Source organism: Sminthopsis crassicaudata, chromosome 4 (assembly GCF_048593235.1).
Source record: "Sminthopsis crassicaudata isolate SCR6 chromosome 4, ASM4859323v1, whole genome shotgun sequence".
Taxonomy (NCBI): Eukaryota; Metazoa; Chordata; class Mammalia; order Dasyuromorphia; family Dasyuridae; genus Sminthopsis; species Sminthopsis crassicaudata.
In genome coordinates, this window is record NC_133620.1 from 320,714,705 (window position 1) to 320,742,248 (window position 27,544).

General features: G+C 36.1%; 1 protein-coding gene across 2 annotated transcripts in view; it reads left to right on the forward strand.

The window, feature by feature from the left end:
• The first annotated feature begins 810 nt into the window (after positions 1–810).
• The window catches only part of ASPSCR1 (ASPSCR1 tether for SLC2A4, UBX domain containing), a 142,357-nt gene continuing 115,623 nt past the window's right edge, over positions 811–27,544 (forward strand). For both annotated transcript variants that reach the window (XR_012481113.1, XM_074260468.1), the window contains exons 1-4: positions 811–976; positions 2,035–2,090; positions 6,981–7,095; positions 17,992–18,092. Coding sequence is in view for 1 of the 2 variants with exons in the window: in XM_074260468.1 (XP_074116569.1) it covers positions 875–976; positions 2,035–2,090; positions 6,981–7,095; positions 17,992–18,092 (374 nt within the window). In the remaining variant the exon portion in view is untranslated. The remainder of the gene's footprint in view (positions 977–2,034; positions 2,091–6,980; positions 7,096–17,991; positions 18,093–27,544) is intronic.

Sequence of the window (27,544 nt, forward strand, 5' to 3'; positions counted from 1 at the left end):
TTAAATTTAAATATATATATTGAAGAATCCTTCTCCCTCCCAGCTCCTCCTCCTCCTCCTCCTCCTCAAGGCTGCTTATAGGATATGAGAGAGAAGGAGAAAGGATTATTTTAGGTCCCAGAATTAGAGATTTGCATCTAAAAGAGACCTTTGTCTCCTTGTTTTACTGCGCCCGGGTAAGTGATGCTTTATCCAATCAGGACTTGCCACATAACTTTCATACCTGGGATTTAAACTCAGGGCTTCCTCGCTCCACCCCTCTACTCCAAACTGCCCTGATTTGGGTTCCATGGGACAAAAATGCAGTTCCTGTCACACACTAACACTTACCAAATGTTTACAGTTCCCAGCACATAGTAAATATTTAATAAATACTTGTTGTCAAGGCAACAGAATAGCTCTTGAGGCAAATAAGTGGATTTGAAGTAATGAAGAAGTGGGTTTGAATCCTGTCCTGGATACTTCCTAATTGTGTAGCCCTGAGCAAGTCATTTAACCTCTCTGCCTTAGTTTTCGCATCTGCAAAATGGGGATTATAATAGCACCTAACTACTATGAGGTACTTATAAAGCGCTTTGCAAATCTTAAAGCGTTTATATATACACATTATTCATTCTTTTGCGGGCGTAGACTTGGCTCTAAAGTTAAGGGCTGGGGGGCTGAGCACCTGGTAGGGCAGATCTCTGGAGAGGATGTGTCAGTAGTGAAGGGGAACAGGGGACAGTAGGCTTCTCCGTCTGGTATTGGCCCAGCAGCGGAAGTGAAGTTAAGGCTCCACCCCCTCCCGAGCTGTAGATGTTCTTCCGGGCTCTTTTGCCAATAAAGTTATTTGAATAAGAGCCGGCGGGGAGGGGGGCGGTCACGTGATCGGAAGATGGCGGCCCCGGGCGGCAGCGGGGGCCCCGCGGTGTCGGTTCTGACCCCGAACGGGAGGCGTCTCACGGTGAAGGTGACGCCGAGCACCGCGTTACTGCAGGTGCGGCAGGCGAGAAGAGGCTGATGGCTGCCTTTCGGAGAGTCTTAAGATGCGGCGGGCGGGCTGAGGCCCGGGCTCTTGCGGTTTACTTTTGGAGGGGAGGGGAGGGGAGGGTAAGAGTAAGGTGGGGGTAGGGTAGAGGTAGGGTAGGATAGGATAGGATAGTGTAGGATGTCCCGGGGGCGTGTCCGAGAGAGGGGCGGGGCTTCGGGTGACCAATAGGGCGAGGCCTCGAAAGGTCTTGCGTTGAGGCGGACCTTTTCTGCGGGCTCTGGGGAAGGGGAGGGGCTCTAGGGAGCGAACCCTCTCGAATGGGTTGAGGAAGTGGCGGGAATTGCTTGGCGTGAGGTGGGGAAGTGGGAGGCAGTGCCTGGGCGTCTCCTGCAGCACCCTTCCCTCTCCATCCAGGAGGTGGTTAGGGATGAGTTCCAATTCTGGCATAGTGATGCCTTTGAGCAAAACCCATAGGTCTGGTCTAAGGCCTTCATAGCCACCTGTCTCTCACTTGAACCTTGGGAGTCCAATCTTTAGCCTCATTTGATGCTCTGATATTTTGTATTTGCAGTTGAGGTTATTGACCCCTTCCCCTTCCCCCCAATCCTTCCCTTTTAAGAGAGCATGAACTCTTGAATTATTTCCTCCCCTTCTTCCCCTGTAGCTGTAGGACTGGATTTTTGATCAATACCTCTTGTGTTTTCATCAGTTCAGCCTTGTTAATCCACAGCCACTTGCGTTTCCCAGATGACTAGATAGATTGAGGGTGGACTATAAAGCTGTTTTTCCTATAACAGTTAAATGAAGGATTTGTAGAGTAGCATAGAGTGACTTGGTAAGAAGTATGCTGGAGGAGCTGGGAAATATGGCTTCTAGTCCCATACCAGTTGACAAATCATTGTGTCGTTTTAGTTACTTTTACTTTAGCTGCAGTTTTTCTATCTGTAAAATAGGAGGACTGGACTCGAGTTCCTGCAAATTCATAGCTACTAAATAGTACTAATTTCTGATAACTAAATTGCTTGCTTTAGACATTGATTTAATCCCCCTTTATTTTTTGGCAGGTTTTGGAGGACACCTGTCGGCGACAGAACTTCAATCCAAGTGAATACGATCTGAAGTGAGTCAGATTTTATATTGTTGCCTTTTTCAGTGTAGGACTCTTGCTACTAGGACCAGTACCTAGATCTCTAGAACATGGATGATGTACCCCCTGCCCTTAAATTAATTAATTAAATTTGAAAAGCACAAAGGGGATTTAGGGGATTATTCTCATAGTATGCTTAATTTTCTCCCACTAATTTTCTACTCCATTATTTAATTTTGTTGTGGTGTTGATCTTGGGCTCTTGAAAGCTGAGCCAATGGAATATAACCTCAGGCTAGTCCCACTAAGCTGGAAATCCTTAAGTACAGATGGAATAAATGACATATGTCTGATGTCAGGAGAATTTTACTTTTGGAAAGGTTTATCATCAGGGATTTGATTACTGTGTGATAATGTTTTTTTTTTTTTTTTTCAGTTATATTGGGACATAAACTCATAATTTCTTTCTTTTTTTTTTTTCCCCCCAGGGTCACATCACTAGGAAGTGTTAAGTGTCTGAGACCAGATTTGAACTAGGGTCCTCCTGAATTCAGGGCTGGTGCTCTATCTACTGCGCCACCCAGCTGCCCCCATAATTTCTTCAATTTAGAGAGTTCCTAGTGTGGAAACTTATTATATCTATAAAGAGGGGCAATTTAGTAACTCTTTTTTAAAAACTTATAACTTAGAAAATAACCTGAGGTATTAACAGGTTAAATAATTTGCCTATAGTTACATAAGTTATATGTATTAGGATCAGGTTTTGAACCTGTGTCTTCTTTATTTTTTCTCATTTATCCACTATTCCAAAATACCTGTCTTTTTAAGCCATAGATATGCACGAAGATTTTCTGTTAAGATGGGGAGGTTGTAGTCTTCATTGAAGAAGGCAGTTACCACACTAACTTCACTGAGTCTTTAAGTATGTTTTTATCAGCTACTGCTTAGGATTTTGAGAATTAAGAACATAGAAGACTGGAAAGAAAAACAATATATCCCATAATCTGTTAGAATTTTATTTTTGTTTTATATATTTATATTTACTTTAGGTATAATGAAGAAAAATAAAACTTTAAAGATATTTTTACATCTTTTTTTCTTCAATTTTGTTTCACAACATAAATATAACTTCTGTCAGAAGACTATAACTATTGTTCAGGGGGCAGGTAGGTGGCGCAGTGGATAGAGCACCAGCCCTGAATTCAGGAGGACCCGAGTTCAAATTTGATCTCAGACACTTAACACTTCATAGCTGTGTGACCCTGGGCAAGTCACTTAGCCCCAGCCTCAAAAAACAAAAAATAAAAAACTATTGTTCAGAAGCTTAGTTTAGCTAAGTTAGAGAGGCACCTCATTAGAAGATTGCTGATTAGATGATAACTTTTGATCACATATCTTTTGCTAAGGGATAGAATGGTTTCACTTTCTATGGAGGAAATAACTATGCGAAAATAATATCTTTGAGGCAAAGAATCTAATAAATATGTGAGATAGATAAGTGGCATAATACCTACTTTACAGATGAAAAAACAAATGTTTCCACTAGAATATGCTTCTTGATTGCATCCATATATTGTGACAGTAATCTAACTTGCAGTCTCTATTTCTTTAGGAAAATAGCTATATTTTATATGAGCTAATTATAGGATTCCAAGTTAAATCTCTCTTCTCGACAATCTCCAGTTGTTATAATGTCCATTGGTAGGATTTTTGTTTTGTCACATATTGGGATATCTAATTAATTCATTGCTATAATTTGTTATATATGCTGGTATGTCTATTCTTTTTGACAGTTTATTAATGAACATGTTAAGTCATATCTGAAGATCCAGCTATAGAAAAATTTGCCATTTCACTTTGTATACTTATAACTGGTTTTTGGCTCATGTCATAGATTGTCTGGAGCCAAATGGAATTAATTTCTTGAGTGTGTTTCCCTATGACATCATGATAGTTTAGGGTTTTTTTTTTTTTTTTTTGCTTTCATCCCCTAAGTAGTTATGTTTATTATTTTTTAAAATGCCATAATTGATAGAAAAAAATTTAGTGTGGCATTTTTTTGTGTCACTTTTTTTTTTCCAACCTCAAATACATCTCTTAACCTCTTTTTGAATTTCTCACTATCTGTTTTACTTTTACACTAGAAATTTAACTTACTGTGTTATTTTATTTTATTTTTTTTTCTGAGGCTGGGGTTAAGTGACTTGCCCAGGGTCACACAGCTAGGAAGTGTTAAGTGTCTGAGACCAGATTTGAACTCGGGTCCTCCTGAATTCAAGGCTGGTGCTTTATCCACTGCACCACTTAGCTGCCCGAAATTTAACTTAATATATTTCAATTTCCAAAGTTATTTTTGAGCCAGCTTTAAATATTGATTTGATGTTTACTGATTTCTCAGTTTTCTTGAACTTTCCTGCATTAGTTGTTAATTGATTCAGAAAAGTCATTGGTTGTTTTCAGTACTGGCCACTTTGTACAATTTCAAATTTCATACAGATTCCCTCTCTGGCCTTTAAAATTTCTCTCTCTCAGAGTTCTTACTTGCTTTTGTGGATATTTTCTTTTCTTTCTTCTTCTTCTTTTTGTTTTTTTTTTTTGTTTTTGAGGTCAATTTTTTGGGTTTTAAGTGACTTGCCCAGGGTCACACAGCTAGGCAGTGATAAGTGTCTGAGACTAGATTTGAACTCAGTTCCTCCTGACTTCAGGGCTGATACTCTATCCACTGCACCATCTAGCTGACCCTGGATATTTTCTAAATAGAGCTCAGTTTGACACTTGAAAATAGTAATGTATGTTTTGTTTTATTTCTGGGTGATTCACACAGTCTTTCTTCTTTACACATCAGGGGTGAGACTCAATAATATTTTTTGGATATTTAGTAGCTGTGCTTTCTTAGAACTGGGACATTACTAGGTGTAGTGCCTTTCTGGAGGTCCCTGTTCAGATGCCAGAATGTGGTATGCTTTCTAGAGCCTCCAAATTGGGTTGCCAAAATATACCATCTGGACGAGCTCTCTGGAGGATCTTGGGACCAGCCTTGGTGTTAGAGGAGGAGTAGGCAAGAGACCCATGAGCATAGTCAAAGATGGAGTGTCTCTATTTCCAGTCATCTCAGCCCTTAAATACCTCATTATGATTACATCATTACAGCACACTAAGTACATTGGAACTCAGTCTCACTGAGTTAGGGTTAACTATAAGCACCCTGCTATTGATATGTAAATGCATCTCTTTCCTGTAAATATCCCTTGCTCCTTGACTTCTCTGGAAGGTTGGGAACATCAAAGGGAGGTGGGGAGACCTTGTCAGCAGATTCCCTCTGGGCTGAAGGGTCTTATACTTTACCCAGAGTTCCCCCACTATCTGAAGCCCTCTACAACTAGGGCTAAAAAAATCCTTACTCTTATAAGTTTGGTGGGGATTGGAGTGAGGTAAGTGGAAGGAAAGTTATTTTTGTTCTCATTCTATCTTCCACTGTAGTTTTTCTTTTATTTTTAGGAAGGATAAATTAGGGGTAACTGGGAGAATTGTTTTCTTATCATGACTTCTGAAATTTACTGTTTTTTTGTTTCTCCCTCTGTTTCCTTCCCTTTCCAGTGGGTTTTTTTTTTTATTATTATTTTTCTTTACTCTGTATAGATAAGGATATATTTTGTGATGAATCCACATTTGATCTGAACTAGAAGTCAGGATCTTCTTTGTTTACTGTAATCCTAGCTTTACCATTGTTGTGGGCCAAAGCTAATTTGGCTTTTCTCATCCCTGTTTCTCTATTTGTAAAATAGTTATAATAGTGATAGATCATGCATCCCAAAATTATAATTGGAAAGGAGGGTTCACTAATAAAGATCAGTGGAAGTTTTGGTTTCCTGTTTCTGAGATCCACCCATGTCCTGTATGACTCTGTGATCTGCTTTCCCCCTCCTGGACTCTGATATTTCATCTAACTACTTAACATCTTGGTATCTTAATTTCCCTCATTTACTTCTGAGAAACCTTATCTCCTTCAACTCTTGGGTTCTCTGATTCCATCCTTTGCGTAAGGATCAGGGTACTTCCAAACCTATGCTATGTTCTTTTAGTTGCTGATCCAGACTGGCAGCTTCTTTAGTTTGGTGGAAGGCTTTAATGATTATTAAATTATATAGCTATATCTATATAGTATATATAGATATTATATATCTATAGTAATTAATTTTTGCAAAGCTAAGAGACATAGAGATATTAAGTAACTTGTTCAGGATGATGTGTGAAATTAGTTTTGGCTCTGAGACTAGAACTTTTGTTAACTGAATTTCTAGTCTAATTTTTAATCTGATAATTTGTTCTTTTTCAATTGGTGGAAAAAGTTTTGTGTTTACCAGTTAACCAAATTTCAGATAACTGAAAAGTTACCTGGTTTGTGTATTGTCAGTATCCCATTTTTCCTCCTCATCCTTGTTACCTGGCTTTTGATCACATAGTTGATTGTCTCCCTCCTACTCTCTTCCTTTCCTTCCCCCATATCCAGGACTAGCAGTCATGATAGGTATAATTTGTTGATGAGAATGAAGACAGTGTCTTTTGGCCTTTGCCCTGTTCGTTCACAATACCTCAAGTAACTTTAAAACCTTGGGGAATATCCATTTTCCTTGCAAGCTTCAGTGACATGTTAAGACCATCACATTTGGAGGAATTTCAAAGCTGATTTTGTCTTTCTGTCTGTCTTGCACTTTGACAACTCTAGCTTTTGACTGCCTTAAACTTGCAGGTTTTTAACTTTTAGTCTAATTTGAAAATGTCAGTGGTTGTGGGATTCTCCAGGCAGATAAACTGCTAGTCTTCTTTCCTTATTATTGGAGGATTTAACTGGGGTTGGGTGTGGCAGATGGTTTCAGGGTAATGTGCTATCAGCTTGTGGTGAGGACTTTGGTTTGTTTTTCAGGTTTCAGAGGAATGTGCTTGATCTTTCCCTGCAGTGGAGATTTGCCAATCTTCCTAACAATGCCAAGCTGGAGATGGTGCCAGTCTCCCGTAGTCGGGAGGGACCTGAAAATACGGTATGTGGGTTTCTGGAGGGACCAGAATTATTCTCTTTTCCCTCCCACTCCTTTTTTATTTTTCAGTCAGAAAGTATTTATTAAATTCTACTATATACCAGACATATTGCTAAGCACTAGGGATACAAAGAAATGTTAAATTCAGTTCCTGCCTTCAAGGAACTCACATTCTAATGGGGGAAACAATGTGTAAATAACTAGATGTATGCAAGATATATGCAGTGTCGACTGAAGGTAACCTCAGAACTGAAGGTTCTAGCTGATGAAGGGATGGGGAAAGGTTTCTTGAAGAAATGATATTTCAACTGAAATTTGAAGGAAATCTTAGAGATTTAAGAAGGTAAAGTAAGGAGGGAAAGCTTTTCATGGGGGACAGTTGGTACAAAGGCAGGGAGATGGCAGATGGAAAAATGAGTTTGGTGTATCTAGATCATAGAGAAGTGCGTGTGTGTGTGTGTGTGTGAATAAAATTAAGAAGAAATTTAAATATCGAAAGGAAGAGTTTATATTTGGTACTGGAGGTAGTGAACATTGCGGTTTATGTTGTAGTGGGGGGTTCTTGGTTAGGTCTTAAGAAAAGCCACTTCAGCAACTGAGTATCAAATATGTTGTGGGAAAAGACTTGAGACAGTCAGAAGGCTATAGAAGGTATCCAGGCATGAGGTGATGACTGAATGCATGACTATGCATAGAGAGAAGGGGATATCAGTAAGAAATTCTGTGAAGGTAGATCAAACAAGATTTGACAATGGATTAGGTAATATGCAATGAATGTGAGTGAGGAATAGAGTGTGACAATGAAGTTTTGATCCTGTGTGCCTGAAAGAATCGTGTTGCACTCAACAGTAACAGGAAAATTAATATGAGAAGTTTAGGGATGAAGATAAGTTCTCTTTTGGGCATGTTGAATAGGAGATACCTGTGTAACATCGAGTTCAAAATGACCAAAAGGCAGTTGGTAATACCAGCTGGACTGGAATGAAGGAAAGAGACTGGGGCTAGATGTGTAGATCTGTGAGTCATCTGTATAGAAAGGGAAATCCAACCCATGGGAGCTGGTGAGGTAAAGGAAAAAAAAAGAAGAGGGTCTAGGATAGAGCCTTGAGAGTCTCTCTCAAGTAAGGAGGGAGACAGGAGAAAAGGAACAACCCAATAGGCAGGAATATCAGGAGAAAACAATATCATGACAATCCAGAGAAAAGTGAGTATTCCTGTGGAAGAGAAAATGACCAGCAGTGTCAGATGTTATAGAGAAGTCAAGAAAGAGGAAGGTTGAGAAAAGATTTGGTCATAGAGAGATCATTGATAACTTGGGAGAGATCAGTTTCAGTTAAATAATGCAGTCAGAAGCCAGATTGCAGAGGCTTTAGTAACAAGTGAGAGGAGAAGAGGCAGCTCTATTGTAGATAGCTTCCTCAAGAACAAGCTGAGAAAAAGTGATATGGTGTGGTAGATAGTGATGACAGTAGTTTTAGGTAGGTTGAAGTCAGGATGTTTAGTGCATCTTTTGTTTCCTAGATGTGGAGTCCTGAGGAAAACTTTGTTGTTCTAAGAAGTGCCTTAATTTACAAAGAAGACTAATAAGAGAAAGTTTTTTTCTTTTGGGGCAGGTCTAGGTAAATGCTCTGATTGGGGAAGAACTAGAAATTCAGATTCTTTCTCTGAAATGTATGGTTTTTTGGGCAGTTTGGAGTATGAGATATGAAATGTTCTAGTTATGCTTATTGGGTTTTTTTTTGTTGTTGTTGTTGTTTTGTTTTGACAATTCTTTTAACTCTCTGGTCATAGAATCATAAAAATTATAATTGCAAGTAACCTCTTATATCATCTGGCCCCTTTCCCTCCTTTTATAGATGTTGAAAATGAGTCCCCAGAGAACTTAATTCAGTTAAATTCAACAAGCTTTTATTGAGTAACTGATAAGTGTTGGGTCCAATATTAGGCACTGAACATACAAAAATAAAGTAGTTCTTGTCCTCAAAAAGCTTATGTTTTACCAGGTGAAAACACAATGTACATAAAGTAATTTAAAAAAAAAATTATTAAAGCTTTTTCTTTACTAAGCATATGCATGGGTAATTTTTCCAACTTTGACCCTTGCATAACCTTTTGTTGCAAATTTTCCCCTCTTTCCCCCTACCCCTTCCCCTAGTTGGCAGGTAGTCCAATACATGTTAAATATGTTGAAATACTTGTTAGATCAAATACTACATAAAGTAATTTCAAAGTAATTTTGGGGTTGGTAGGTAGACTACTATCAGTGGGGAGGACCAGGAAAGGCCTCATATAGGTCGGTCAGTCAAATTTCTTTTTAACACACATTATTATTATGTGCTAAGTATTGTGCTAAGCACTGAGACTATAAAAAGAGGACAAAGACAGTCCCTTTCCCTAAGGAGAGTAATCGAATGAGAAGTGAAATATGAAACAATAAAGATAGATACTTTTTAGAGGTGGAGATGAAGGAGAACACTGAACATAGGAGGCAGCTTGTTCAAAAGTGGGGAGATAGGAGGTAGAATATTATGTGCAGTTAAATGACTTTCATAAAGCCATACTATTGCAGAACCTGGGATAGAATCTCTTTATTCATTGTTCTTTTTTTTTACTACACTTCAGGATTTTAATAAAATTTCATTAGCGCTCATAAAGGAAAAGCCAGTATATTGGAGAAGTCAGGGATGTGATATGTTGGAATTTTATTCCAGCATGTCATGTATATACTACAGAAATTTTCCCCTCTCTGTAGTCTTGTGGTGTGTGTGTGTGTGTGTGTGTGTGTGTGTGTGTGTGTGTGTGTGTGTGTGTATGTGTGTGTGTGTGTGTGTAAAGAAGTACATTTTCAGTCTTTTCATCCTCACAAAAATCTAGCTACACATCTACTGTTAAGACCTGTTATTTTACTTGCCTTTGCTCATTTGGGTTATCACATTCTTCCTTCTGACTCAGTGACTCTTGTAGTTGGAGACATGGTCTCTGGGTTAGAGAGGATCATCACAAGTGGCATCTTTGTTAGTTCCAAGTAGATAGTTTCTTCCACTGATGGGGGGGTGGGTGGGAATGGCTAAGCTTTCCACTATTTATTCTTGTATTTGTAAATAAATGAGTCACCTGCCTTCCTCTCCATGACTGTCAAAAAGAATAAAAGAGGCATATTTTCATCCAAACCAGAAACCTCGGATAGGAGTTATTTTGGGGATATTTCTGCATAATTCTGCAAGAATACTAATGGATTTTTGGATTGCTTTGTCAGATCCTCATTGGCTTTTGCTATTAGTGTTTTTCTATTTTAAGGGAGAAATAAAACATTATTTAGGGCTAATGTGATATCTTGGACAAAATTTAGTATGGACCCATTTTGTTCCAAAACTTTTGATGCTTGAATATATACCTATTAAATGCTACACTCCAGAACTATGATATACTTGTATTGTCAAAAGGCTTGCTTTAGGATTATGCTTCAATGTAAAAAAAATACTGAATTCTTTTGGAGAAGATAACTTTGTTAGCCTAATAGAAATCTATTTTAGATTTATCTAAATTTTATTTATATTTATCTAAATTCTAAAATCTAAATTTTAGAATTTTGGAGTAGAACTATTTTTCATACTATTTCTGATTGGCTGTCTGGTATTCTAATTCCTTAATGGGGAGGAGAGAAAGGAAGGTAGAGGGCCAAGTAAAGGAAATGAGAAAGATGGTACATATAACTTATAACTTTTCATGGTATCTCTTTCTCCACCAACTTAGCATAACACTTTATAACTTTCATATTGAACCCTTCACATAACATCTTGCACAATAGTGGTTTTTATACATTTTATCTCCTAATAGATCATGAATTGTAGGAGCATAAGAATCATATCTTACTTTTTGTATTTTCCACAGCACCTGACAATGCCTGGATTTCAGTAGGGATTCAATAAATACTTACAGAATGAACAATGCTGTCATCACTTTATAATGATTCTCTTCTCACTAAACATTACACTGGTCCTTAAAGCTCTTTTTTACACTTTGTTGTTTTTATTGTGTTTTCTTTGTGAAAAGATAAAGCTTTTATTTTTATTTTAAAACTTAAAAAATCCCAAGTTCTTATTGATCTTTTCTGTTTCTTAGTTATCTCAAGTACCCTGCCCTTCCCCCGCTTCCCCCTCCTCCGAGAAAGCCATTTGATATTTTATAAAGAGGGAAAATAATCAGTCTGATTAATCAATACAGTGAAAAAATATGAAAACTTGTATAATGTATAGCACCAGTGGACTTCTCACCTTAAAGGAGTGGATTCAAAGTATTCTTTTATATCATCTATTGTTGTAGTTACTGCTTATATTATTTTCTTGGTTTAGGTTACTTCATTCTATATCAGTTCATATAGATCTTTCCATGCTTTCAGTATTCATCACATGCAATGTTTTTTACAGTACACTATTCCATTACGTTCATATATCACAATTTCTTTAGTTGTTCCCAAATTGTTAGCTACACATAAGGCTGCTAGAAATATTTTGGATTATGTGGGGACTTTCTTTATAACAAGGGCTTGCTTGGAGTATAAGCCCAATAATGGAATCTCTGGTTCAAAGGGAATAGTAATTTTAGTAATTTTATTTGCATAATTCTAAATTGCTTTCTAAAACCTTAAAATGTTTCACAGCTCTACCAATAGGGTATTAGTGTGATTATTCTACAACCATCCAATATTGACTGTTTCCATTTTTTAGTCATTTTTGCCAATTTGAAGGATATGAAATGAAACGGTAAGGTTATTTTAATTTATATTTCTCTTATTATTAGGGATCTAGAGCATTCTTTCCATATGATTGTACATACCTGGAAATTTTTCTTTTGAGATTTGTTGAAATCCTTTGGTCATTTGTCTATTGGGAAATTACTTATTTTTATTTGTATTTATTAAGTGTTTATGTGTTAAATGTGTGTGTGTATATGTGTGTACGTACCAAATTTTTGTCAGAGAAATTTGATTTTTTTCCTATTTGATTACTTCCCGTCTTTGAAGTACATTAATTTTGAATGTGCAGAAGCTTTTCATAAAGTAATCTAAGTTATTTTATTTTTTGTAATTGTTTCTTTCAGTTATGTGGTTAAGACTAATTTTATTAATTTTGTTTATAGTAAATTTATTTATATCCTAATTTTATTTATAGTAAGATCTTTAATATTAAAGTTGTATATCCATTTATTCACTTATCCATAGAATATGGTGTAAGGTGTTAGTCTAAGTCTAATTTTTGTCAGGCTGCTTTCCATTTTTTCCCAGTAGTTTTTATTAAAAAAGGCTTTTTTCACTAGGATAACTTTTTTTTTTTTTTTTTTTTTTGTTTTTTTTTTTTTATCAAACATTGAATCATTGAGTTCTATTATTTTTGTATGTCCTTTGTTGAAACTTTCATTGATCTATTTTTTTTTTTTTTTAACCAATATCAAATGGTTTTGAAGATTGCTGCTTCATGATATAGTTTGAAGTCTGGAAGGACTAGTCCACCTTCATCTTTCCTTCTTGTCATTGTTTCCCTTAATATTCTAAATCTTATGTTTTTCTACTTGAATTTTGTTATTATTTTGTTAAGTTCTATAAAATCTTCCCTTGATGCTTATTTGATTGACATAACTTTAAAAATATAAATTAATTTTTGTACTATTGTAATTTTTTACTATATTGTCATGGCCTAGCTATGAGCATTGAATATTTCCCCAGTTATTTAATAATAGCTAATATTTTATAGTGCTTATTATGTTCCAGGCATATCCTCTCAGTTTAATTTTGTGTATGTCTTGTTTTTTCTTGTAAACAATAACTTGTAGGATCTTGTTTTTTTATCTAGTCTGTAGCTCTTTTTTGTTTTATTGGCTTGTTTCATCCATTTACATTTAAAGTTGTGAGAGTTTATATTTGTGGGTTTTTTTTTTTAGGTAAGTTTTTCTTCCTCCTCCTCGTTAAGTACCATGCTCCTTCAGTTACTTTATCTTAATTTTTTTTTTTTTTTTTTAAGATGGCTGTGTTCCCACTGGCTCTTTTCCTTTAAGTTTGATCTTCTCTTGTTTGTTACCTCTTAACTTTTGGAGTTTTATTATTTCCTTTTCTTTCCTGATTCTATCTGGAAATTCTTCCCTCCCCTGTTTTTTCTTCTCAGTCAAGTAGATTAACCCCTCATCTCCTGCCCTTCAACTAGTTCTGTTCACTTAAAATTTTTTTTTCCTGCCATTTTCCAAAAAGAAATTTTTCCTACTCTTTTCATTATCCATTCTGTTTGTCTATTTTACACCTTCATTCTCTGATTCATAAACCCTATAATTGGCTATTCTTTCTCTTTTCTCTGTATTCCATAGAAGTTCCAAAGTACCTACCTATTGCAGGCTTTCAGATTCCCTCAGTAGTTCTTGCTACTTCTATCTAGAATTTGCATGAATTCCCCTTTTCCATTTTGTCTCACTCCTAGAATAAGGCCCATTATTTCAGGTGTCCTCTTTTCCCTTCATAGAACATTTCATTTTACCCATAGGAGCATTCATTAGTGTAACCTTTCACCACCAAAGCAAGGCCTATTTCTTTTTCCCTTTTTTCAATTCATCGTCTTCTTTTCACCTGCTTCTCTGTAGGCTTTCCTCTTTCTGAGACCACAGGGGTTACTTTCTGATCATTGTTAACTTTAGATTTGACTCTGGCATATCATACATTTTTCATTATGCTCCTATTTTTTCTCCTTCTTTTGTGTACTCTCTTATGTTATAATGTAGTTCCACCAAAAAATATCCATTAATCATAGGCAGGGTGTCACATATTCTGTCCATAATGCCTCAGTTCCACCTCTTCACTGTTACCTTCATGGAATTTCTGTTTTCTTGTGTTTAGAAAGAAGTCTCTTGCTGCTCTCTCGTATTGCACTTTGTTGCTATCCATCCCATTGTTGCATTTATTTATTCCTTCTGCACTTCTGTTGTGTGGTGTATTCAAGAAGCAATTAATCTCTTTAATTCTGATTTTTTTTTTTCCATGTATGCTTAAACTCAGACTCTCAGAGTAGGACACCCTGGACTGCGTTGTGAAGTTCTTTGCTTTTTGAAAACACGTTGTTGTTATATGTCTTTCTATATATTCTGGTGGGTGCATAATAGTCTTAACATTATTTGGATTTCCTTTCCTTTGTATTTGAAGGTCTTTTTCCTGATTACTTGTAGAACTTGTTGCTTATAAATGGAATCGTTAAATTGAACTGCTGTGTCTTAGAATTTACACCCTTAGTTTTTTGGGGGAGTGTGGAGAGAGTGTGTGGCCCCTCTCAGCCCCCCTATCCTCCAATAGTGATCTGTGAATTCTTTCAATTGGTATTTCATTTTCTATGTTCAGAAGTTCTGGATAATTTTCATCTATTATTTTCTGCATTTTGATGTTAAATTTTTTTGTTTTGTTATGTTTTTCTGGGAGGACTATGATTCTTAGATTGTGTCTATATGTCCTATCTTCATGATCAGTTGTGTGTTTCTTGAATAGTTAGCATATTTTTCATAGTGTTTTTGTTTCTTCTCTTCTGGGATTGTCCTTCATTTCTGTAATATTTATATTCTCTATCGGTTTTCTCTTGTTTCTTTGGTGAGATTTATTTGTGCAGATTTCAATTCTTTTATTCTATTATATTTGTTATGCAAGCCACAAATTTTGCTTTCATAATTTTCATTTTTCTTATCAATACTCAGGAACATGTTGTGGTTCCATTCCATAGAGTCCTCCATCACATCAAATTTTGGATCATTTTCTTTTGTTTTGCAGTATTTATTTATAGATACCTGAACTTGTTGACTAGATCTGAAGGCCATATTTAATTTTATTGTTGATAATTTTTTACTTGTTGATTTATCTGCTTATATTCAATGTTTCTTCTTCCTTAGATTTTGAATCTCTTTCCCCTCTCTCCCAATTTCCCTGTTTACTTTCTGATCCTGTCTTTTCTGATGGCGGTTTCCTTGGAGGTTAGATCTCAAAGTGTTTTAGCTTCCTTTCATGCAGTGTAATCCATGATTCACCTGCTTAGGTCTCTGGTCCTTTTTGGATGCTGTGCTTTTTTCTCTCATTCTTAATGGAATGCTTTACTCCCCACTCTCTCTCTGGTAGTCTGCCCTGTTGTCCTATTCTACTTCCTCTGTGCTGCTGTTATGGGATTCCATTAGCACATTATGGTTTTGCAGTGCTGGTGTTAAGGGGTTATCTGCTCACCATTGGCAGAATTACTATGCTGGTGCTTTGGGGTTATGTCTCTCAGCAGACTTTTGCTTTTGAAGGGCTTCCACATGCTTTTGTCTGTCATTCCTTGAACAAATCTCCATAGCCATAGACTGTGGCATGGGAAGAAAGAAGGGGAATGTAGGTGTGGGGCAGGGTTTTGTTGTAAATCCCTACTCGTGTATCATCCTTAAGAAGTACTGAGAGAAGTGAGTGTCAATCTATAGTTTTTTAAAACTTTCTTTGGGCTTCTGGGTGTTTTAGATCATTGGAGAAAGCTAAAATTGCTTTATCTTTAATATATAATTTCTGTTTTAGAGAGTTTTGAAAGATTGTGGGTATCAGAAAAAATGTCCATCACAATTGTTTCTTGCTTATGTGACCTAGAAGTCACTGAAACTTCTAATAGGTTGCAAGTTTCATAAGAAACAACTTTTTTAGGTTAAACTGCTTTTTACCTTATTAGATTATGTGACTATTAATGCTATATGTACCTCTGCTGGTTGTGTCTAGGAAAAGCTTAAGGAAGAAAAGACTTAGGGAAGCAATACTATACTCTTCTGATTCTCCTGTTTTCTTAAGTGTTCTTTCTTTTTTCTTTTTTTTTTTTTTTTGATTAGTCTTATTTCTTACGGCTATTCTTCAGGGCTGAGTTCTTGGATCTCTTCTTATCCTTGTGATTCTTTCCCTTCAAGAATTCATCAATTTCACCTGTTCCAATTATAATTCGAGTACTTCCAAATATTGTTTCTCTAGTCTTGCTCATTTATGAGATCTAGTATCTTAATTCTAGGACATCTTCAATAGCCCATTGTCACTATTAACTTGCTGTATTTAAAAATTGAACTCATCACCTTAGCTTTAGGTTGATTCCTTTTCCCAGTCTATTTCTACCATTGGTACTTCTATTTCTCTTGATCCTCCCATCCTCTTTTTCCCCTTTGTCCCTTGCTGAAACCCTTGTAGGTCTTATTTAACTTGTATCTTCTTAACTTTGTATAGCTAGATATTGTTTCTTTTACAGTTTCTTTTTGATAAGCTTTTCTTTTTCTTACTGCAGACAAGTCTAAGATATTAGTACTTCACATCTGGATTTCTCTAATACCTCTAGATTTCCTCCAATTTTTCCCATTTTTTGTCTCTCCTACTAAGGATGTTAGGTGGTAGGATGTTAGTAGTTTGCTGATTTGGATTATTTGGATAGAAAAGTCAGTACTAGTTTGAACCGTGTTGTTATTTGAAAAAACAAATACTTTTATTTATCATTTCTATTTTACAGAAGAATTTAGGGCTTTGAGCTGTATGAGTAGAACTAACAATGCTAATTCAAAGAGAAGTGGTGCTGTGAAATGCCTTAGAGATAAAGAATGCCCAGAAGTTTGGGGGCAGAAAAGGGGGAAATGAAGGTTGTTTTCATACTCCAAACTTGCTGTATATGGTAAATATTTTTGATACATCTGTGATTTCATGACTATTTTAGAAAGAAAAATATTACTAAGGAAAATTCTCATGGAACTTCTTTTTACATTTCATGGAACACAATTTGAGAAATTCTGCTTTAAAATATGGGACCTATTAGAAATGAAATTATGTAGCTTGAGGATTATTAAAAGAGGGTTAGGTTGAGTAGAAAGGGATAGTGAAAAGAATCCCTATGCAGAATACAGGAATTAGGATAGAGTTGAAGAAGCAGGCTCTAGAAGTGAAAATGGCCTGTTCAGAGATTTTATAGAAATATCTGGATTATAGGAGGATGTCAAGAAATTATCAGGGGGAAAAATTTTGTAGTTTTTAAGCTAGTTGTATTCCAAGCCTCTGAACAGTGTAGGAAAGAGATATTTCAAAGTTTGGGAGTTTTGTTTGAGCAGGGCTTTGATCCCAGAAGGGAATCTGAAAACATGGAATGAGATTGATCATAAAATTGGGGAAAAGAAATTTATTGTACAATGCTGAATTAGTGTCTTCTAAATTAATAGTTAATAATTAAACTCTTAATGGCAGCTAGGCTTACCTAGTAGATAGAGCATCTTCGTTGAAGACAGGAGGGTCTGAGTTTAAATCTAATTTCAGATACTTAATACGTTCTGGCTGTGTGACCCTGGGCAAGTCACTTAACTCCAATTGCCTCAGCAAAAAAACCTCCAAAAAACAAAAAAACCCAAAACAAAAAAAATATTTAGATTCTTAGTAGAGTAGAAATTTATTATGAGCAGGGACCATCTCAGCATTTGTTTTTAATGCTCTGGGAGAGTTGAGTATTATTCTCCATTTCCTCATTTGCCAAGTTGAATGGTCAGTCTTATGGGATTTGTCAGTAGGACTTAGGAAAAAAGTAGTTTCATTCTTTCCCCAGTGCCCATTCTGAAGTAGAAAAATACTTGAAAATATGGAACTGAAATCTAGATGACTCCTGGACTGGTGATTTTTCTGTGTCTGTTATCAGTTGTCAGAGAGGAAGAAACTTTTCTCTAAAATACTTTCTATCCCCAATGTTTCATATAAATCCCAAATTATGTTTTGAGGGAAAGTCATCAGGTAGCATTTTTTCTTTGTATCTTTGCAATTAGGTTGTTTGATTTAGGGTTTGAGGATAAAAAAAAAAAATGCTGTCATCTTTGTTAATTATGGATCTAATTCTATGCTCTCTTTTCCCATAGGTTCGGATTGCGTTGCAATTGGATGATGGCACTAGGTTACAAGATACATTTTGTTCTCGACAGACACTCTGGGAGATTCTTGTTCATTTTGTACAAACCAGGTAAGAAATAAAGTGAACATTTGACACTCTTTCTTAAGGGGTTAGGAGATCCTTAATTCTCTCTTTAATTATTGCCAGACCTGTGATTGTAAATCAAGAGGATTGGCTTATTCCAAATGAATTGGGCTAGATTTTTGGGATTTTTCTGGCTTTTGGTGCTCTAGGATTATTTTTTGAGAAAACCGACTTTAAGATTAATTTACTTGGAATTGGAATGGTGGTTTAGCAGTTTCTCTATAGGAAGGTTGGGATAAAGTCCTTCATTAAATTTCCTGTTCACAGTTGTGGTCCTTAATTTTGGATACTAGTGAAGAAAGTAGCTTTAATTTTCTTTGAAGATTCTGGAAGCCATGCAAAGTAGTCAGTGGACTTTTAGGGGAAAAATAAGATGTTTGGGATGATTTTCTCTCAGAAAGTGACATAATACTTTGGTAATCTTTAAATGGAAGAGAAAGCAAGATAGTAATTCCTTTATTAATAAACTCTCTAGGAAAGAACATATTTTACAACAGAGTTGGTTATCTTTTATAAAAAACAAACCAAAGCTTTCTTCCTCCAAAGCTTCATATTTATGTGAAACAGTGCTATCCTTCATCATTTGGCTCTGAAGGGAATGTTTCTGCTAAGCTTGTGCTTTGCTCTGTTAGTTCCATCTAACACTCTCAAGTTGGGCAGGATATTACAGCATTATTTGTTGAAGGTAAATAGGCAAACATGTCCTACCTTTAGCCATGTGAAATCAGTCTATGTTTTAGATTGCTGGTCTTTTATTTTATGCATAGTAGGTGTATATTTAAATATGTACATGTCTTCCCTATTAAACTTTTCCAGGGCATGGACTATTTTTCACTTTTATCTTTGTATCTTCAGAGTTTAGCAGAGTACCAGACACTTTATAAGTGTCTAATTGCTAAGAGCTATCTAGAATGTATTGCTTACCAAAAAGATATAAATACTTCATAAAAATGAAAGAACTAACAACTTTAAGAGCTGAGTGAATAATGCAGGGAGTTGTACCTCTTCAAAGATTTCTCCTTTAGGGGGCATGTTGGAGCTATGATCAAGTATTTGAAGGCCTGGAGAACAATTACATAGAAAAAGGATTAGATTTACTCTGTTGGCATCATTGGACAGAATTAGGAGCAGTTGATAGAAATTGAGGGATGAAAGGTTCGGGCAGTTAGAGCTATTCAAAAGAGGAATATATACTAGCTGTGAAGGAATTGGATTTCTTCTCACCAGAAGTCAATTTCATAAACTATGACAGATGGATTACTTGCTTCTAACATTCCTGTTAATTTTAATTCATCAACCAGTTTCTCCTTGTTGGTCAGGATCAGTTTCAGAATAGCATTTTATTTTTTGTTATCTCCATCATTTGGAGGATAAAGTTATTAGAATACTCTAAGAAACGTATGACTTCTCTGCTTTTGCTAGAGGGAATGTTCTAGTAAGTGTCCTTATGTGCTTTAAATCATTTTTTTTTTTTTCCTGAGGCAGTTGGAGTTAAGTGACTTGCCCAGGGCCACACAGCTAGGAAGTGTTAAGTGTCTGAGGTCAGATTTGAACTCAGGTCCTCCTGAATTCAAGGCTGGCGCTCTATCCACTGCACCAACTAGCTGCCCTACCTTCTTTTTTTAAACTAGGACTAAATAATCCTTAGGAATATTATTTTTGTTTCTTCTAATCTTTTCATGTATTCGGAATAACCACAAGTGGATAATAGCCATTAGTTGTTGGGACACTTTTGGTCTTTTCCCAAATACATGTATTTTTTTTGTTTATATTATGATATTACATAGTTGTTTCAGTACTCTTTAACAAAAAGCCACTAGCCACCTGATGTCATCTATCTCCTTATTCTGTGGAGTTTCCTTCAGTTTTCCTTTCTCTGTAAAGAACTGTATATATTTTATGTGTTCAAGTGTTCATTGAGTCTTTTTTTTTTTTATTCTGGTTTTATATTCTTCTACTGTCTTGATACAAAGTAAGTGAGAATTATTTGTTTCCTTTTTTGTTATATCTCTGAAGCATTTCTCTAAAATCTTCAGTCTCCTTGTTAACCTGGTGAGTAGATGTGTTCCTCCAGCCTTTACATTTTATTTTCTGGAATGAAGACTGACTTGCAGTTTTTCATACATAGAGGTTACATGCTACTGGCAAAAGTACAAACACAGCACATTGTTTGAAGGATAAAGCAAAATTGCCTTTGTCTCCTCTCCTTACTTGAAGCAAGTTGTAGTATTTTTTCTTCCTTTTGGTAACTCTTGGATAAGCCTTGGGACTGACAACTATGGAAAACCACTTGCTTTCAAGATGTAAGAGATGCAAACTTAATGGCATCCACCTTCTTTCTGTTTTGCCCCGCTCTCCAGATCTGCTTTTTCTTCCTTGGACACAGGTTTCCTGATCCCATTTAGAGTGTGAGAATTAGAAAACAAGAGCATGAACAACAAGGACCCACAAGCATGAAATCCAATTACTAGTTTCATGCAAGGTATTCCCTCTGGAGCCTTCTTCACTGATATCATCTTAGTTTAGAAGAGAAGTAGAGCTGATTTGATGGAAGAGACAGTCAACACATTTTTAGCTCAGAGCTTGCTTTATTTGTCTGATAATGGTATGACCTGATCAGACCTAGACAGCAACCTGTACTTAATTGAGATTTTTCAGGCTTAGTGAGGTTGGGGTGTTCCATTTGCCTCTCTTTTGCTACACCCTTGCTTGAAGCTGCATTTTGTCTGAAGTCGATTCAAGAACAATGTAGCATTTTTTTGTAAATGTCAAAGTAATAAACTCTGCTCCAAAGATAATTCCTCTCTGCTTTCTTTGTGGCTTTGGAAGACTGCACTAGTTGAGATGCTAAGACTGGTGTGAATTGTGCAGACTATAGTGTGTTCATTTCTTTTTCCTTGTTTGGCTAACTTGCCCCTTTAATAATAATAATAATAATAATAATAATAATAATAATAATAAATAATAGACATGTATGTAGTGTTGTAGAATTTGCAAAACACTTTCCAAACACTGTCTCATTTGATTTTCAAATCATCCCTGTGAGGTGGGCACTGTTAAATATAATTATCCTCATTTTTACAAGTGGATAAATTGATGTTCATAGTGGTTTAGTGATTTACTCCTGATGAAATACAGATTGGGTTTGACTCTAGGCATCTACTGACTCTGGGTCCCAGATTCTCTCTAAACCATACTGCCTTATGATTCTTTTGGTCTTTTCCTCCAAAATTTTTATGGTTGTTTTATCAGAAAGTAGAGATCATTGGTATTAGTGTCTGTAGATCTCACGCAAATAAGCAACATGAATTTTTTTTCCCTTTCATTCATTTTATACATTTGAAAATGAATAGAAAATGTGTTGTTATTCTTGGACCTTGGGGCGAGGAGCAGCATAAATGTGTATTGGGGAAGTCGTTTTATCAACCTATATTTATTTCTGTGTCCTTAGAGGGACAAGTCACTTTTAAAGTTTCAATGTAATGAATTTATTCTTTGTTCTTTCCCAATTGCCTGGATTCTACCCCAATTCCTGATTTGTCCTGGCCTCTCTAACTTGCTTTCATTATGGTACCCAGATGAGATAGAAAAGGCAGAATTCTCTTTAGAGGTCAGGTTTTACTGAGCTAACAAGGGTTTGGGATTCAGTACATTTGTTGGTTGGGTATTTGTTTCCTCTTTCCCTGAAGTCTACATAGTGGTCTAGTATCCTAGTTTGGTTTTATTTTGCTTTTTCCTTAAAGTAGCCTCCTTTCTTTCAACTGTAGCAAGAGGATTAAATTCTTTTATTAGACAGTATTTCACTGGCCTCTGAGGGTGACAGCAAGGGGAATAAAGGGGCATGGATAGTTTACTTTTAATATATATGTAATATCTTCTTTTCATTTATGTAAAGGCCTGACCTGGAAGCCCATTCATAGGCTAGTATTGTACTTCTGTGTGAGGGCAGAGCTGAGATTATTTTTTAGTCGTATTCAAGTCATGGAGACTATTGTATATCAGCCTCTTCAAGTCATTTTTTCTTCTTTCCAAAGGAAGTCAGAACCTACTTGCTTCCTTTACTTCTCAACTTATTTCCTTTACTTCTCAACTCTTGCCCTTATCATTGTTGTTGTCTTTCTTTTAGAAGAGAACCAGGTACATCAACAGGGTGATGTCTTGACTTGCTATCAAATTGCATTTAAGTGAGACAGAGTATAACTAGGACACATAAACTAGAACACTTCTGACTTTCATACTGATGCTTCTTCAAAGTTCCTAACCTCCAAATCTTCTGTCCCCTTAAATTCTAAGACCTACTTCTTCACTCCACTTCAACCACAAAAAGGGGTGGTCATACCATGGATCTAACCATTACCCACAAATGGTCCTTTTCCATGACCAAAAGCTCTGACATTCCTTTCTCTAACCATAACCTCCAGTCATTAAATCTTTCCATCTGCCTCACCCTTCCTAAGCCTTTTCTGAATTGACCCTGCCTCAATCCTTTTACCATTCAGTACTTTCACAGGTTATTTATCCATGTTCGGACTTCACTTTCTTTCTTAGTCTTAATCCTAGGGTTAATTGATTCATTTCCTTAGTGTCATCAACTCTTAAATCACTTTATTCTATCACATACCATTCCTTGTCAAATTATAACCTTCTATTACTCTTACAGCTGCTTCCACAGATGTTGAATAAAGGTAAAGGAATTCACACAACTCAGGTATCTTGCTACAAATTTATTCTCCATTTTCAACTGAACTGTCACTGCCACAAATAGATCCTTTTACTATCTAATTCATTTTCTACTTCTTATTTCATTCCCCACAGTAGTTGTTCCAAATCTTCCCTTCCACCACCCTCCCCCTTCCCCCCCAAAGCTCCCACATCTCTCTTTTACCTCTCCCTCTCAGCTTTGGATTTCACCTCCTACTTTGTTGAGATTTGTGGCCATCTGCCATGAAAACAGAATAAATTGGGGGCAATCTCAGAAGGAAGGCATTAAGATTAAAAATTGAGAAGGTAGAGTTGTAGATAGGATCTGAGGGAAACCAGAAATGCTAGAAGAAAAAAGGAGGTAAAGCATATCATCTCCCATTCTCTCCTATTTTACTCAAGTCTCTGATTAAGACTCTTTTTCCTGAGCCCATTCCCTCTTCATGTGCCTTTTTTTTTTTGTGCCCTTCTGTTTTCTCCAAATTGCTCACTCATTTATACCCTCGCTAATCTTCATCCTTTCCCTGTCTACTAGTTTTTTTTCCTATCATCTTCAAATCTTTAAAAAAATCTTAAAAAAAAAAAAAAAAAAACCTTCACTAGACCCCACCATTCACTTATCTTTTTGCAGATGGGTTTCAGATCTGCTTCTCTAGCCCTAATCTCTCTCTTTGTTTCCAGGCTTGCATCTCTTCAACTGTCTATTGGATATATATTACACTGGTGGTCATGTAGACATATTAAACTCACTGTGTCCAGTTCAGTAATGAACTCTTTTTTAATCTAGGGCTGGGAAAGAAGAGGAGGTCCTTTTGTCAGCCTATATCCTATTTCTTTACCTTTAAGGATGACAAGTCCCATTTATAGTTTCAATTTGTTTTGCAAACATCCCTTCTTCCTAACTTTTAAAGCCCTTTATAACCTGACTCCTCCCTACCCTCAATCTTTACAATATTCTTATATCTTGCTCCCCTCCATGTATTCTGCAATCTAGTGATATTCCCTTTCTTTCTTTTTTTTTTAAAAATTATTTTATTTTTAATAGTTTTTATTTACCAGATATATGCATGCATAAATTTTACAACATTTAAAATTGCCAAACCTTTTGTTCTAATTTTTCCCCTCCTTCCCGCCCCCCCCCCCATGGCAGGTTGACCAATACATGTTAAATATGATAGAGTATAAATTAAATACAATACATGTATACATGACCAAAGAGTTGTTTTGCTGTGCAGACTTTGAAAGAGTGTACAATTAACCTGTGAAGGAAATCCAAAATGCAGGCGGACAAAATTAGAGGGATTGGAAATTCTATGTTCATAATCATCTCCTAGAGTTCTTTTGCTGGGTGTAGCTGGTTTAGTTCATTACTGCTCTATTGGAACTGATTTGGTTCATCTCATTGTATAAAATGGCCACATCCATCAGAATTGATCGTCATATAGTATTGTTTTTGAAGTATATAATGATCTTCTGGTCCTACTCATTTTACTCAGCATCAGTTCATGTAAGTCTCTCTAGGCCTTTCTGAAATCATCAGGAAAGCAAATGATAATTAGGGTTCCTGAGGGTCAGGGAGTTAAATGATGATTTCTTATAGAACAATAATATTCCATAACATTCATATACACAATTTATTCAGCCAATCTCCAATTGATGGGCATCCACGTAGTTTCCAGTTTCTGGGATATTTTCTTTCTTGCTGTTCCTCATGTGCAGTTCTTTTTGATTCTAGCTTTTTCACTAGCAATTTGTCATGTTACCTTTAACTCCTTTTTTCTTTTCTTCTAGCATTTCTGGCCCCCCTAAGATTTCAGCTAAAATCTTACCTTCTGCAAGAAGCCTTCTCAGTCTTTAATCTTAATACCTTCCTTCTGAAATTGCTCCCAATTTATTCTGTATATATCTTATAGTTGTTTGCAATTTCTCTCTTCAGTTAAGACTATTGTTTCTTGAGTATTGTTTTTTTTAAACCATTAAAACACAGCTTACCAGGTAAGCATAGTGCCTGGCACACAGTAGTTGTTTAGTAAATGATAGTTGACTGACTAAATATTTATATCTTTTCACTTTCTATGAAACTAAACCTGGGAAAATATCCATGCTCATTGTCCCATTTTCTCTCCTCTTATTTCCAGCCTTATTAAACTAAAACTGCTTTCTCTAAAGTTATCAGTGACCTCTTAAAAAAAAAATATTGGTATCTTTTATTTTTAGTATCTAAAATTTCCCTTTTATCTCTTCTCTTTTTCCTTCTCAGATAGTCATTTCATGCTTTTTTTTTTTTTTTTTTTTTTCAGTAACAGAAAGGGAAAAAAAAGAAAAAAGAAATTTGTAGAACTGATTAATACATTGAAGAAAATTCTGAAAATATATTCAGTTTGTACATCTGGGGACCTCTCTCTTCTATGGAAATGAATGGAGGATTTGGAGATATCGTCTCTTATCTCTGCTTTGAAACTATGCTTGTTTTCTTTGTAATTTTGCATATTTACTTTGTGTTGTTTTTTCTTTACATTTTCACTGTTGTAATTGTTTTATATCATTTTCTTGGCTTTGTTTAATACACTATGCATTCAATTTATGTCGTCTTTTCATGCCTCTCGGTATTCATCATATTTGTTTCTTATGGCACAATAATATTTCATTATAAAACCAGTTTGTTTCCTCATATTTGTGAATCTGATTATCTTTTCTTAATCCTTACTGTTCTTGAACTTTCTGTTACATATGACACTCCTGCCCACTTTTTCCCCCTGGATATTCTCTTTTCCTGTGTTTTTATAACATAAGCATACTTTGCTTACTCACCATTCATATCCAACCTTAGGATCTCTCTTGGGCTCTTTTTTTTCTTCCTGTACTTTCTGTCATTAATGTCATCAACTCCTGTGGGTTTAATTATATCTCTCTCCAGATAATTTACAGATCTCATATATCAGCCCCGATCTCTTCCCTGAGCCCTAATTTAAACTAGATGTTTCACAAACTCACTTGATGCGGGGAGCCCCAAAACTCTTTCTCTCTGTCTCTGATTTTGGGAATGAGCCATGAGGTAGAACATTTGAGAAGCTCCTTCAAGAAGACTTTCTCCTTGAATCCTGTCACTGTAAAGACCCCACCAAACAGGACATACAGTTTCATTCTGTTATCTAGGTGGGTCTGGTTGAGTCCTGCTGGAGAATTCCAACCCTATTCAATTGAAGATTTTTCTATTCAATTCCAGCTCAAACTCCACCCATCAACTCCCATCAGGAGGGGGAGCAGGCCTCAGCTTGTAGCCAAAGGCTTCTATTATAAAAGAGCCAATTTTAAATCCTCTCCTTGCAGAGGACCTAACATGCCATGCCATGCCATGCCATGCTTTGCTATGCCAAGGAAATGTTTCCTCAGTCCACTGGAATGATATTCTCTTTCAGCGTTACCCTCTCTTTATCCTTACCTAAGACTTTTTATCTCTGTCGGGATTTCTCCTCTGTTGGGATCTTGCCACTAAGAAATTCAGTCTTTCTATTCATGTATAGCAAAGGCTGACTTCCAAATGCCTTAATAAACTTTTTTTTATTACTCTAGCTTTTTGGGTTTGTAAATTCCTTTACAAAGGACCTCTATGCCACCAGAAGGGGGTTCTCAAAACTCTCTACCCATGTGCCGAATCCCAAGGGAATTTAGGGGAGCCAAACCTCTTCATTTGGGTCCCTGATCCCCGAACCTGCCACTAACCTCATCATTTAACTCCTTGATCCTCAGGAACCCTAATCTCATCATTTGCTTTCCTGAATGTATTCTCATTACACTGAATCCAAAATAGAATTTGTTTTCTTACCCCCAATCCAATACTTTTTCTCAGCCTTTCTATTTTTGTTGAAGGCACCACCTTCTGGTCTTCTCCCACTTTTTTTTGTAGATTTTTTGTTCATGCTTTTTCAATCATTCAGCAGTTCATTAGGTGTCTACCATGTGCTAGACTACTAAGCCAGGTGCTGAGGATAGAAGTATAAAGATTGAAAGAATCTTGCTGGGGGGAAGAAGACAATAAGTATAAGTACATATATTATGTATTTATAATTATATATATATATGTATATAATTCTATGCAAAATGAATATCAAGTGAAAAATACAAACATATACAAAATAGTTAAATACAAGATAAACCTGGGAGGAAGTACTCTAGTGTTTGAGATAGTCTAAAAAGACTTCATGAAGAAGGTGGAACTGACTTTGAGATAGGAGATAGATTGCTCTGTGTGTGTGTGTGTGTGTGTGTGTGTGTGTGTGTATGTGTAAAGCACGGTGTTAAGTCACTTTGGTTGGATAGCAGAATTGCCAAGTCTTTCCTTTTTTTTTTTTTTTTTTTTTTTTTTTTTTTACTACAGCATCTTTCTCCTTTGTTCCTTTTTTCCTGCTTAGTTTAACCCCTCATCCCCCTTCACTTAAGTTATTGTTATGCCTTCCTGTGTGATGTCCGAATTTATCCTCTGCCCAACTGCCAAAGTGATTTTTGGTAATCATACATATATGACCATGTCTCTTTTCTGTTCAGTGTCTTCTATGGATTCTTTTGCTACTAGAGTAAAATATAAGCTTCTCTATTTAGCTTTTTTAACCTGGCTGGACCCCAAAGAGCTTAATCTCAACCTCTTTTTGTAGCTTCCTTTTACATCATTACTCGAATATGTCTCATCTTTTGGTTCTGGGCCTTTACTTTATCTAATCCCTGGAATTTATATCTTC